A 15,263-nucleotide genomic window follows, 5' to 3' on the forward strand; every position below is an offset into this window, starting at 1 on the left:
ATTTGGATTAATTGTTCAGCCTTTAGACTGTATACATTTATGTTTATATACAGTCTATGGTTGGGCCAAGCAGTCAAGAAAAAAAAAAATGCTTATACCCTTTAAAGTTCGAAAGTTGTAAGAAAAGATGTAGCATCTTCAATGTTCACATCATGGCCCTATCTGCACTAACAATGAACCAGCTTTTCTGGATCACTTGGCCTAATTACTTTCCACCAAATTTTATTGGAATGTGTTGAGAAAATTTAAATCATGCTGGCTGACAACCAGAGAAACAAACAAAAAAAATACCAAATACACATTCCTCTTTCGTAGCAGTAAAGCAAGCTTGTGTTTCCAGTGTGTAATTGGCGGTGCCAGTAAAGAAAAAAGTGATCTGATGAATCAATATATGTCGGGTTATCAACAGAGATGACGTAATGTGTATATTAATGGATTATTCCTCCAGGGGGAGGTTGTTGTAGAACCTCGACAGATGACCGTTTACTTCAATTGTCAGGTGAGCTCCCGGTCCCCCCGCTCCGCGATGAGCAGGTGGTACAGTCCACATGCAGTTCGGAGTTGTTGCTGAGGAGCTTCCACTGCTCGGCACATACCGTTAAATTGGCATGCATCCTACGCCTCGGTCCTGGAGCAGCCGACTGCACTGCCTTTGAAAATGTTACCGTCTTCACACCGGAGTTACCTCGGACAGCAGAGCAAGGTCGCGTTGTTTCACCTTCTGTGCAGTATTACAGGTGAGTCCTGGATTTTCTGCGCTAGTTTTTTTTTTTTGTTGTTCCTTCAACGTTACACAGAAGTTTTGTGAGGCAGCCGACTACTGTCTCGCGCATCCTGCAGAAAGCTGAGCGCTGGAGTCGGTAGAAACTCGCCTCCTCCCCGGGCTTCAAGCGGGGGATTATCTGAAGTTCGGCAAGTTTAGCGGGCGTTATTTAGTGACTGAAACTTGGTTCCAAGTTCACTTCATCGCCTCGGAGTTTAGCAGCTAGCCAGCGCCACCAGCGCGGATGATGGTGCGACCCGGAGGCTGCCATAGAACCGGTCCACGGAACCCGCCGAGGAGCTCCTGCTGAGTTACATATACCGTTACCCAACCTACACTTGGGTCAGTGCAGATTCACCGGCAGCCATATTAGCTCCAGAAACATTTTCTGTTAAAGTAATGTGATGCTATGACGCTCGTCACGCTTCCAGTTTTAGAAAAAATAAAAAAAAATGTTGAGGAACTTAGATTGGTGTGAGCAGAGAAGACAATGCTAATGCAGCACCCTCAGGTCCGGATGAGGGTCAGCCACCATGTGCCTGCAGTGGAGCCTGAGCTCATTACGGTTTAATCAAGGAGCGGGCACTTCACTAACTCCACCCTGAAACACGCCAACTTTGTGCACAGCTGCTTTGTTAAAAATAAAAACCTCAAAAGCAAGAATATAACAGTTGAGCAGAACTGTCTGATGCATGACTCAGTGTAACAATACGTGACTGGTTGTGTTGTTCATGTCCAAATTAACTTAGTCACGAATCAATCAGATTAGTTATCAAGCAGCTTTTTTAAATATACAGCATATGGACAAGTTTTTATCAGGCGTGACATGCCAAATTAGACAGACTGCACTACTTAGAAACATGTAAATCACATCTGATTAAATCTTTGTTGTGCCCAAGGATAATGGATAGTTATGTGCCGTGCCTCTGCAGCCAGGTATAACCATCACCCAGCTACTGCGAATCCAGTCAGATGATTTGTTTCTCACCCACACTGTTTCTCATCTGAAGGTAGGAGAAGTAATATGTTGACTGGGCATCTTTCAGTGTGATGCAGTTATATGCAACAAAGTGGAAAAAGAAGTGGGTATGTTGCACATCCCACGAAACTTGTGTGTATGCTCCGGCATTAGACCAGTGTTTGATGTTGCAGAGGGCCTCTCTCGCAATTAAACAACCGGACAGTGTGCAGAGAAGAGAAGCTCCCGTACGAGAACAAAACCCAGTGAAGATTCCATAACTCTTTTGTTAAACACGTGACGTGAGCAAAGTGACCCAGAGATCCTTTGCAACATTATTCACGTACTGCATGTCCCCTCATGCCATTACTGAGACACCAAAGCCCCATCCTATTCAGTTTAGGAAATCGAAAGTAAGGAGCGGAGACAGGTGCCCAATTGTTTAGGTTCAGTTTATGTCTGCTGTACATTGAAATGAGTGCTTTGACCTTGTGCATTTGTTGAATGCAAAATAGATGCCAGCATCCTTAGAGCTAATAATGCCTAGGCCTTAAAGGGGAACCAACTGTTTTCTTGCACCTTAATGTATTTCACCCAAACACACAGTTTCAATAAAGCTGCATTCTTTGTATTTCTGGCCCCTAGAAGCGTCACAAGAACAGAGTTTGTGCCAAAATTCTGACAATGTGACAACAATCTGTGTTTGTTTGTTGTTTTTATAGCATAGAAAGTATAAGAGGCAACATAGATGCTGCCCAAGATACTGGGCAGTAACACCAATATGTGTGTGATAGCAGTGGCAAGTGCAGGTAAGGCAACAGGTTACTTCAGGGAATAAACGCACCAAGAGTTTTGCGTTAAAGTTAGATGATCAGGGACAAGTTGGATTACTAAAAGCAAGGGTGCTAGCAGTGTCACAGAGCATGTCGAACTCAACATGGCAAATCTATCGAAGCACCGTAAGAAGTCATTCTGGTTTGACGCAGAAATGAACATGATTAAGTTTCAGTTTTTAACTTTACGTCAACAACATTTCATCCAAACGTTCATGTCCTAAAATGTTTGTCATTATTTGCAAATCACAGCACCTGTAATGCTCCACACAGTTTTCACAAATGCTTTCTAAATCCTATCTTTTTTACACTGATGTTGGAATAACTTCTAGTGTGAGCTGGGTGCTACTAATATCATCAGTAGACACTTGTCAAAATACAATGTTGTGCGTCCATATGTATTGGCACTCTGCCTGACCAGCAACATTGTCAAATAGTTTGTTTTTAAACACATTCATTTGATTAATTTTTGTTTTTGGTTCAGAGAATTGTGGAATTTCAATGGTGTATGTACCGACTATCAAATTTTACTGCTGGCCACAGTGAGAATAAAAACATGACAATAAGCTGACAGAAATGGAGCCATTTTCATCTTCCAAAGTTGAAATGTTTAACCTGTTAGCAAACCATTTGTGTGTTCACATCCAGCTGCCATGGAGGAACGTTGGCATCAGTTTGCGTTTATGTGTCATAGGTTCAACCATTTAGTAAGCATGCATGACTTAAAACACTAATTCACTAAATCAACATTCAAGTCTTGCAGGTTAAAGAAAACGCAGGAGTTTGTGTGCCAGTCAATAATGTGCTGTTGAGCACAACACTGTGATAACATAGTGAGTTTGGTGTGGCAGATGGCTGCTTAGGATAGCATCCAAAACAAGTTCACATCTGGCGGTACTAAGTTTGCGTACAGTGCAGGTTTAGCAAAACAGAGTTTTGCATCCGTACGTTGCATCCGGTGCAGTGACAGCGTAAACTCGACTTTTATTAGTCGATTGCTCAGACTCACAGCTGGTCAAGTGTCCGCCGGGGAAACGGGCGACAATTTACGACTCTGTGTTCGTGTGTGTGTCTGTCAATAAATCACAAGATGCAAATAGTTCTGCACCAGTGGAGCTGAAAAACTCCACATTATAGGTAGACACCTATAGTGCACACAATGACACGTTAGCTCAGTGCTGAATGAATGGGTCCTCGGGTGATTCCCGACTGATGGACAGCTCAACAGAACCAAGCCAGTTCAGGAGTCTGCATGTGAATCCAAAGTTGATATGAAGGTGAGATAGTATCAGGCTATTAAACGACTGTTCAGTCCTTGCCTGCTCTGCACAGCTGGCTCTGCCACTTCCACCCTAACACCATCACCGTTTATGTTCTGATTTCCGCTTTTAACAAGACACGCTGCCCTCTAGCAAGATACACATATTAATACACTTGCCGCCACATAAGTGGTGCATGTGAAGGTAATATTGACTAAAGTGAGAACGAGCAGCCGAGTGTCCCCGGGGAGCAATGTGTCCTTGATGCCAGGATATCTATAATCTGTTTTCTACTCTGTGTGTCAATGAGACACATAGTGTTGAATTTGCAAACCGAACTGAGAGTGTCTACAGACGCTGCTCTGTTTGAGGATATAAGGGCTGCAAGAACTTAAAACAATTTCTTTTCTTTCTCAGTGCGAGCATGAAAAGAAGGAATCACTATTGCTATGTCAAGATAGGCTGCACATAAGATCAGATAGACTTTGCCCTTATTCTCATCACTTTTTTTTTTTCTGAGTTGGAGAAAACGAGGGCACGCTTATGTAAGGTTGTCGTCATGTCACCAATAAAAATTTAATACAGTCGCTATACCTCTTCCATTACATATTCAGTGCAGGGAAAATGCTGCTTTCTCTCCACTCACTCTGCTGGAATTCCAGTCTTATCGTTAAATAGCTCATAAAATTGGCTTTCTTCTCCAGGAAATGGTTATTTACAGAATATTGTTCAGTATTTGCCGTCTGAATTCAGCTGTGGCATTTAACGCTTTTAATACAAACCACTCGACTGTTTCAGCAGTGGGGCAAATATTGCGATTTAGGATTTCATTCAGAAAGTCTGAATAATGTATTGCGTCCATGATCCCACTTCTTCACATATAGATTTTTATTTTACAATCTATTTAATGTTTTTATGGTGTGCCCTTGTTAACCTTGCTGTAAGGCATTTGTGGTGACATGCACAGTTTTTGCAATTAGGTACCAGTTTATTTAAATGTGTTCTCAGTTCTCTGCCTCCTTGTTTCACCTGACTCGATCCTTCGTTTCAAGGATACTCTGTTTGGGGTGACTCGCTAATTAACTTCAGCAACTGAACCAATAGCAAACATTCGCTTGGGGCTATCCCTTTGTGTTCAGAACAGCTTCGCTCCTCCTTGGAGGAAGTTGAGAACTGTGTGTAATGGGAAATGTGGGATAAGCCTCTTGTAGCATAGCTCTACTGCTGCTGGCTCGTTCAAACCATCCATTCTGTCCATCCGGCATTTGTATTTTTTTTTTTTTTTAGGGCTCTAAACTTAAAAGGGATCAACAGCACTAAGCTCTGACCTAATGAGTTAGCTCTTTTATGTCGTGCCATGCATTTGTGAAAAGACTGATAGATATTGCAAGCTAACAGTGGAAGAGAAGACGCAGACAATCTCACTTTGATAAATCATCTAAAGTAGATCCAGATTTCTATAGACTCGCATGTCATTGTTTTGTTTGACGAAAAAAACTCGCTACAGATGGAAGTGCTTCTTTGCAAGCAACTTAACAGTAATGGTGAAATCATGTTAATACTAAGTGTAATAATGTCAAATTAATTTACCAATAATGCAGGATGCCATGATGTAGGAGGATTTATTCCAAGGCTAAGCGGTGTATAGATGATGGATGGATGGATTTCTTTTAAAGAATCGCTTTCTACAGACCATTAAAAAGTCCCTTCCTAACTTCCAACAGAAATGATGACGTCGTCTTTTTTTGTCTCAATATGTATTTCAAAGCTCATCTGAAGTTAATATGATGTTTGAGCAGGCTGAGTCAAATCAGATGGCCAAGTGTGTGTTTGTGTGTGTGAGTATAACCCTAAGTAGCAGATAAATTCAGGAATAGTGCTCACACAGATGAATATCTCCCTGCTGCTGCTGCACTGAGACAGTGGATTCAGAAAGTATTGAAATTGCATAAATTTCTATCAGTCTCTACACCCAGTAACCAACGTCTGCAGGCCTTTCTCTGTATGAGCTGTGAAATGACTCATGACACCTCGTATACAGAAAATATGACATTAGGATTTAATTAGGGCTACAGCTAACTATAATTTTCATTATTAATTAATCTGTTAATTTATTTTTTATTTTTTAATTATTATTATTTTTCTTGGTGAATGAATTAGTTTTGGGGCAATAAACTGGTTAAACATGTGGAACAGTGTTTTTCAAAGCCCAAGATGACAAACCCAAAAGTCTTGATTTGTCCACAACCTTTAAGATGTTCAGCTTAACCAGAAAATATTCACATGTAATAAGCTTGTGTTGAGATATTTATTTTCTGCTTAATCTTGGACAACATACGACAGATGCTGAAGTTTGCCAATGTACAATAATTACAAAAATCAGTCACACTACATATGGTTTTGTTGTGGCAACAATCTGGACTTTGAAAGTTACAAGCCAAGCTTATAAAATGTTTGTGAAAAATGGAAGAACTGACAAATAAGCACAATTGATTCACAAATTCAGACTTCATTCCACAGACAGCAACATTCAAAGACTAAATAAATAAAGACATTTGTACTTCATACTTTAGGGGCAGCAAAATTTCCTTTAGCGCTGCCAGTATTTGAGGACATGGCCTTTTAGAGCGAGATTGATCAGAGAGTGAGCTGTTTTTGGCAAAACAACAATAGAATATTTGGAGTCAGTTGCCAAGCAGCGCAGCAGGTTTTGATTTATGATGATGTCTTCCTGCTGGCAGCTTGTTGCAATTAGTGATCTAGTTGAAGGCTGTGGCAATCGAATAGTGTTATATTTTCTTTTCAAATCAGTAACGTAGTTCATCAGTTTTTTGTGTACAGGGATCCTCGTGATACGTTTCCTCCCACTGTGTTTCATATGTGACTTCGCTCTCGTCTCTCCTCACTCTCAGCCTTCTTTTCTTCTCTCAGCGATGATGTCATCATTATGTTAGCATATCTCTTCCCTTGGTTTTTTTTTTTTTTTTTTTCCTGCCGGTCGCAGTCTGTTCTCTTCATATCCCTTTGACCTTCCTCAGCACGACATTGAGCTCCTGCTTTCAAGACATGCCACATTTCTGACAAGTGCAGGTGACAGAGTGCATGGGTTAGTTATATTTGGACAAAAGACGTACAGACAGGCTGCTTTTAATTCCTGAATTCAGGTCAGGAGGAGGAAGTCTATAGAGACAAAACAAATTCATCAATGGGAACACTGAGTCACACAGTAAGCTGTGTATTTGTTGAAGAGCCCCATGCCTGCTGTGGTGGTATCAAGTTTTGATTCCAGTCTGATACCCACAGATGTCAGATGGTACTGAACTTGTACGGATATGAAATGGATTTTAATGACTGACGTCAAAGGCAACACCAGAAATACCCTTTCCCCGCTGATGCCATCATAGTATTGGTGATTGCTCACCAAGCAGCTGCCTCCAGGGCTGAAAAATGAAGCCACCGCGTGAGTTCCAAAAACTGCAGCTCTTCAAATGGCCACTTGAGGCTGGCTCCAAAATCGTCACTCCCCATAGACCCTCATGGTAAAGTGGCCAACTTTACAGCAGAAATAAACATGTTCAAAGCCTGGCACAGAAAAAAAAAGGATCTTTTTGATTTGTTATTTCCCTTTTAGTGCATGGGTGGGGTGGATTTTATATAACTCACTTATTTAAATTGTATTAAGGCTTAAAGTTATGTATAATTATGGAGTGACAGATGGTTGCTGTCACAGGTCAGTCCATGGCCAACTCAGCTGCCGTCATGCTCCACCTCTTTGCCCATTTTTGGATTAGCTGGGAGTTAGGAGGAGTCAAGTACTGCCAAGTTGGTGGCGGCCAGCGCCAGCACACTGAGCTTAAAACTGCTCCTCAGAAAACCTATTGGTGACGTCACAGAGTGTTCATCAATCTCTATCTACAGCCCGTGTTTCTGACTCAGTATTAGATGGATGACTCTGTGAGAATACTGTTCTGAGAGCTCAGTGATATCTTTAGATGTCTTTACTCTGAGGAGTTCAGTGCCCAAACATTTTTCATTTCAAAATGATATGAAACATAAAAAAGTAACAAATCCTCACATTTGAGATGCTTGAACTAAAGCAATTAGTCAGTTAGTTAGTTGATGGATAGAAAACATTAAACAGCGGTTTTGATTCCACGGTGTACTGGTTTTCCAAGTCTTCTGTAACTTAATAGATTTTTATGTACAGTGATTAATTAATTAATCAAGAATATCAAATAATTAACAGATATTTTTTTGACAATGACCATCATTTGTAATTTCAGTTTTCTCATTCATTGATTATGAGTCGTCTTGGAGAGGAAACTTCTATCAGTCGACTAATTGCTTCAGCTTGGGTACACATGCATAATGACTTTTTTTTTGTGTGTCATTTTAAAATTTCCATTTGCAGGGATTAATATGCTCTAGTCCTTGATTAAGGTGTCCAGATAATGTATTAATGGTGTTTGCCTGTTTGCAAATAAACAGCGTGATTGTACATGACAGTGTTGTTTTGTGTGTCTCGTTGGCAGGTGTGTGGTGCAGTCAGGTGGTGGTGCCTCAGAGGGTGAGTGCCGTGCTGGGGAAGAATGTAACATTAGAGTGCAGGGTGGAGGTTGGCACAAACCTTACTCTTACTCAGAGTTCCTGGGAGCGCCGTCTGCCTTCAGGATCCGTCACAGTGGCTGTCTACAACCCAGAGTTTGGCACCTCCATCCCTCCGGAGTTTATCAATCGCCTGTATTTTCGCTCGCCCTCCTCTCATGACGCCACCATTGTACTGGAAAACGTGGGCTTTTCTGACGTCGGGATCTATACCTGTAAAGTAGCCACGTTTCCTCTGGGAAACACTCAAGCCTCCACTACTGTCAATGTGCTAGGTACGTATGTGTTTCAGTCTAACTCTTCAAAAATAAACTACATTTTCCTGTTGGTGACATCAGTCACTGCCAATCAATCAGATATTTTCAGATTAATTTACATGACTTTGACTGACAATGGTACGATGTTCAGTGCAGTGAAGTTTATTTCACTGGTGAAAATTACATCCAATAAAGATATAAAACATATCCATGCATATATGTAACTAAACAACACATTTCAATAAAAAATAATGAACATTAACACGATATTATGGTATTTGATGTATGCCTTTGTCTTTTCAACCTTGTCACTTTATAAGTATCCCCTTTTACACTGGGAACATGCGCTTCTTCCAGTCGTCAGTGGGATAAAATGGAAAATTCCAGAGCGGGTGAGGCCGGGGAATTAGTTTTGCAGCACCAGAAAACATGAGTTTGGTCACTGTCTACTAGCAGTTCTTGTATTACAGGCCGTTTGTTCAGATGGAGAGCAAGAGCAGATTCCAGTGCTGTTTTCAATTTTGCTGAAGGGATTACCCTTTTTGTTTTCATTTGGATCACAGGTTGTCACTGCTGGCTCACAAACACAGAGTGTGTGTATACTCACTCAGTCTGTTTTCACAGAACAGATCACAGGGGTGGCTAGAGCTGCTAATGATGGGTTGGACTCAGTTGTAGTGGAATGACAGAAGTGAAGAGAATGCAGTTAACGATGCAGGAAAAACAGACGTAATGTAACAGTGCGGTTAACTCAGTTTAAAAAAAAACCTTAGAAGGCTCTTGAAATTCTAATTGGGAAATTCTTTTTTTGTTGTTTTTCTCTTTTCTTCTCCTTGTCACTCTCTGAATCACAGTGGAGCCAAAGGTCTATGTGTCTGCTGGTTCGACCGCCCTGATCGATGGTGGCAATGAAACTGTGGTGGCCATCTGCATCGCTGAGCGAGCTCGGCCCCCTGCCGAGGTGTCCTGGGAGTCCAACCTTTTTGGCCAGTCAGAAGTGCAGCTATTCGACGACGTCAACGGCACGACCAGCACACAAGTGCGCTACATCTGGCATCCCACACGCCACGTCCAGGGCCACACGCTGACTTGTGTGGTCCGCCACCCGGCTCTGCAGACTGACTTCAGGATCCCCTACCAGCTCAATGTGCAGTGTGGGTGCCTTATGAGTGGCCATGTGGGCTAACAAATTAACAACTGACGGAGAGCTATATAGTAAATTGCTGATTAAAATTGATTCTGCTTCATTTCAATTCATTTGAAGCACTCCAACAGTTCCCAGAATTCATGCAGGCTCCTTACAGCTATTAATGATGGTTTAAGAAGGGCTGTCCTTGTTGTTTCCAGTTTTTTTTTTTTGTTTTTTTTTCCTGAAATCCAATATATCTTTAGGCTTTTTTATGTCAGCACATGCCCAAATGTGTCCCTAAACTGTCAGAAGTGAAAATGTTTTCTGTCAGTAAGTCCCCATAGATGTTAGAGTACATGTCTGTACTTTGTGCAGCACAAATGCGTCTCTGCGTACCAGCTGCAGACAGACATGGGAAAGGAGTAAAGTGACGCATGCATTTCTCTTTGGTCTGACTTACTGTTTTTGACAGATGACAACTTTCAAGAATTACTATTTTTTTGATTCAATATATGACACGGGGTAAAATAGAGCACTTATTTTTCTATAAAATAATATCCTGTACTTTGTAGAACAGGTGGCTTGCTGTGAAACAAATGCAAACCAGCACAGGAGCTAGAGTAGTATAAATCTCTGTCAAAATACTGTCAAGGAAAAAAAAAACATGACGTCTGGGCCCACAGTTGTGGAATAGTGTAAATGATTTTTGCTTTGAATTGTGAGAACCATCATAACAGACAGTTTTTTGCTTCTCTCTTCACTGTAGTATGTTTTTGATTTTTATAGATTACTTTGCATCCTGAAGGCCTTGTGTTGTTGAGACGTTACTGAGCTCAGACTACGTACAGCATCAGAGTGTCTACAAGAATTATCAATGCACATATTTTAGCATTTACAAATTTACCTTAGTATTCCATAGAATAGCCTCCGTATGCCAAAAGGTTTTACTAGGCACAGTGCAGAAATGCTGACTACAATCGAAAATGGCTGTTGATACGTTGTTCAGTGTTTCTGGCCAGTTTGTTGTCCTGTCTCAAAATGTTGTTTTGTCTTTTCTCTCTCTCTCGCTATAGTTGCTCCTGATATCTCAGTTGTGGGGTATGATGGAGATTGGTATGTGGGACGAGAAAATGTTCAAATGACGTGCAAAGCCAATGCAAACCCACCGGCTCACCACTTCAGATGGATCAGGTGTGTATCTGTGTGTCTGTATGTGACATTATCTGTTTTCCTTGAGTTAACGCACTCCCGTACCAAACACTGAAAGAACAATGGTGAATAATTTCCAAGTGTATTTAGGTGATACACAGTTTGAACTTTGAATTTAAGGACATGCGCTGAAAAGCTGAGCTGTGGCCTGGGAAGTCATCTCTGTAAACCTTAAAAAAACGTTTTCACAGTCATCCAAAATCTTAAAATGTTTACTTAGAGTTTGAAGACATTTGTTTTTGTCTGTGTGTCTAAATGTTTGTGTCCCTTTTGTGACCCAGATTGGACAGTGAAATGCCAGAAGGGGTGGAAATAATAAACAGCACTTTGCTCTTCCTGTGTCCCCTCCATCGGAATGACTCTGGAGTTTACAGGTGTGAGGTTGCCAATGACATCAACCTCCGCAGTCGGGATGTGCGCATTCTCATACAAGGTGAGCGGAGTATACACACCGGAACACAGCTGACTCCTATTGCCTCCTTATCCCTTAGGAAGCACTGTGCGTGCATGCGCGTCATAGAGGGTATCACTGCCTGTGACATTGTCCTTCAAACTGAAATGTGACACTGTATCACTCTCGCCCATTCTGTACATACTGACAGTCTTATCAAGCAATCACCCATGGTAAAAGTGTGTTGCCACTGATAATATTAGATTCAGCCATAATTGCATGCTGATTAGCCTTGATTAACATTAAGTCTCCAGATGTTCAGAAGGGGAGTTCCTGGGCCAAACAGCTGCAAATAGTTAGAGCCTCTTCAGCCCACAGTGCACTGCCTCTGCTCTGTCCTGCTGGCTTGGCATCTAAGTGTGTCACGTCTCTCCTTTGTGTATGATGAGCATGTTCCTCTGGTTTCACAAGATCTGTCTTGCCTTTGGAAACTCTCTTCCTGAATGAAGTTCTGATTATGATGTGATTTTCTTTTTCATCTCTCTCGCCTTCTTCTTGTGTTTCTTTTATTTCTGCATGTGTCATGCAGTAAGAGGCAAAAGCCTGCAGCCTGACTGTGAGATGATGTCCCAGATTCATAAAACATTAACTAGTTCTTTTCAACTCTTATTTATTATTTATCATCCATATTTCATTTTCCTTTGAGAGGACCTGTATGGGCGTGCACAAGCTTACGCATGTTGGTGTACCCTTCATTGTATGTGTTGCTGTGGGTGTGCTCACATCAGTGCACTGCCTCCACATGGAGTAGTACAATTTATATACTTAGACTACAGACCTCCGGGTTCATGTTTCTGATCTCTCAGATGTGAATCTTTGCCTCACATCTGGCCTGGCACAGAGGTTAAAGTGGCAGAGCAATTTAGCAGCACCATTAAAGCTTTTAGCCTCAGATTCTTTCCATTACTTTAGCTCCTTAGGATTACAGCCTTTGGATGGTCTGTTGGTGGCTATAACCACTAATCCAGTTCATTTCAACTTTGCCGTTTCATTCGTGGCGTAGTGAAAAATATACTCGCTAACCAGGGTCTTAAACGGACATTCTCACGCAATAAAACATACCATATATATATATAAAACGGAAATGTAGAGAGATCCCTGACACCATTTTTTTTCATGTCCGGTCATTAAGGCACGTTTTTCTCTGCATGTAAAAGAATATATGATGACTGGACATCTACATTTAAAAATGCTTTTTACTGTTCATTCATCCTAATTGTAATTGTCTGGAGATATGGCCTGCTTTCCCATGTGTTCACACCTTTATCAAAAATACTGGCATACATTATCTCAGTTACAAGTTACTTTGATAGTTACTAAAATGTGCTAGATTCACAGGTGCGAAGTGGTAGCCAGGAAAAATACAAAAGAATTTCAGTTAAATACTTAAAGATATGTTTTTCTTTTACCTTTGTGTGTGAGGGCCCTGATTTTTATTTATTTATTTATTTTTTCACTTGTGTACAAGATACTCTTTGATTTCTTCAGTAGTCTTTGGTTTTTTTGTACTCGGCCTCAAAATTTCCAAAGATATGCAGAATCACTTTTTCAAGTGTCTTTATTGCATACAAATAAAACGGTACAAGCATGGACACCTGAATCTCTAGTCAAACACAATTTTAGAAGCATAAAATACAAACTCTAATGCAGAACAACACACTCTTAAAATATTTGTAAAGATTTAAATAAAACAAGGATCTCTGTGATTTTCTGCATTCACTAATCCAAAAACATGTCATTTTCTAGCTGTCAGCTATTCACTCTGATCAAAGAACAGAAACATGAAGACTTCAAAGATTTCTATCAGCGTATGAGATTTCTGAAGTCAAGACAACATGGCCTTCTTTGACCAAAGTGAAAACTACATATAAATTGGAATAAAACATTAAAAGAGTTAGTGGATTCTTGTTTGAGACATGTCAGATCTGTAAGTACTGTGATGAGTGGCTTTTATCTTGGAGGAAAACCACTACACTACTACTCTTGTCGTGGTAATCTGAACTTGTCAGGGATGTAGTGCTGTTGCTTGTAAAGAAACGCTGCTCTTTACTTTTATGAAGCTCTGCTCAGACCCTGCTGGAGACGAGCTTCCTCATTCGTCCATCATATCGTGTGTCAGCCCACTGTGCCAAACTCTAGGTTTTCAGGTTTTATGTACTAATATCTGTGTAACAATCAAAGGCTGCGCACAGAAGCTCTAAAGAAATGTCTGCTGTGAGCATGTACGCCATAGTGTAGTTGATGTTATATGTCAACCTATCCCTTCTTGGTAAAATGCTGATGTAGTTGGCATTGACATTCTCTGCTTCTCTGTCTGTTCATCTCTCCCCTTTCGCCCTCTACTCCCCTCTCACCCTCCTTCCCTCCATTAGATCCTCCCACCATGCCTTCCACCATTACCGCTCCTGTCCTAACTGGCTCTTCCCCCTCCACCTTTGTGGATGAGAAAGGCCTTGTCCTTCTGAGCTCCCCCACCCTTGAAGCCCTACCTGAAAGTAATCTTGGTTCCATAGTGGGTGGGGCCGTGGGAGGGGCCTTGTTCCTGCTACTGCTGTTGTCTCTGGTTGGCGTGTGTTACCTGCGGAAACAACAGACGTTTCATGGGAACTACTACACCAAGGAGTACCTGGGCCCCAATGATCTTCAAAAGGCCCCCACGCAGCATGAACTCCATCCTACCAAAGCTGGCAGCAGCTCGAACCATCGAGACCACGACCGAGAGGAGTGGGGCGACCGCCAGCTCAAACATGAGCGTGACCGCCGTCACCATAGCAACTATAACGGAGAGGAGTATCCCGTTAATGGGTACACTAGGGCAATGAGGGAGAGCAATCGCCACAACCATCAGCAGAATCACCATCATGAACACGCACAATATTCAACTCCACAGCCAGCCCGATGTGCCAGATACCCTCATTCACCTAAACCACAGGGAAACGGCTCCCCCTACCTGTCAGATGACTGCTACGATAGCGGTCCCGAGGGTGATTATGTGTCGCACACAGATGGCTCAGTCATTTCACGTAGGGAGTGGTATGTTTGACAAGCTACCTGGCTCTGAGGGAGCAGAAATACAACAGAAATTGAAAGGTTTTGTTAATTAAGTTAGGAAGAAACACTTCTCTTCTGTACGCACATACTTGTTGACTAATCTCTTTTCTTTAGTTCCCTTGTTTTGTTCAAGTGTCCTGGTCGACACTTGAGATGTTTCTGTTTTTGATGTGGACAGACTATGAACTGTACAACCAGGTTGACAGTCAACATCCATGGTAACAGAATTGGGCATGCCACTAGTTTGTGTGTGTAGAGACTAACAAGAGATGTGATGTATGTGTTGTCTCTGCCTTACTACATGGACTGCCACACTTTATTTAGCATTACTAATGTCTTGTGAGTGGAAGCCCTGGGGGCTTCAAGATCACATGTTTATTTAGAAGAAAGTTTTTCGTGTATTTCTACAAAATCCCAATTTTTTGTGACACTAGATCATTTGTATTTGTATGTGTTGATACGGTCACACACATTAGTTCAAAAGACCTCTGACCTCTCAGTGTGATTAGCTGATATTCAAGAATAGTACTGAATTCAAGACTGGCTGTAAATCAATGAAATTTAGATTGTCCTTTTACCAAAACTCAGTAAGACACAGCAGAGCCATAGCAGACACATTTATCTAAAAGAAGATTTATCTCCCTGACAAATCTGGTCCCTACTTGACTGATGACCGCGCCACACTGATGGTCATAAAATGTATTGCAATGCCTTTTGCAGAACTTTATAATGGATAACTAAATCATTA

General features: G+C 41.4%; 1 protein-coding gene across 1 annotated transcript; it reads left to right on the forward strand.

The window, feature by feature from the left end:
• Nucleotides 1-658: 658 nt before the first annotated feature.
• LOC103363279 (poliovirus receptor-related protein 3-like) lies at nt 659-14,953 on the forward strand. The gene is made up of 6 exons (XM_008289960.1): nt 659-737; nt 8,346-8,693; nt 9,530-9,829; nt 10,878-10,995; nt 11,295-11,446; nt 13,837-14,953. Exons 1-6 carry the CDS (start codon nt 659-661, stop codon nt 14,505-14,507), a joined length of 1,668 nt encoding a protein of 555 aa, XP_008288182.1. The 3' UTR covers nt 14,508-14,953.
• The last annotated feature ends 310 nt before the right edge of the window (nt 14,954-15,263 follow it).

This window comes from Stegastes partitus, unplaced genomic scaffold (genome assembly GCF_000690725.1).
Source record: "Stegastes partitus isolate 25-593 unplaced genomic scaffold, Stegastes_partitus-1.0.2 Scaffold647, whole genome shotgun sequence".
Taxonomy (NCBI): Eukaryota; Metazoa; Chordata; class Actinopteri; family Pomacentridae; genus Stegastes; species Stegastes partitus.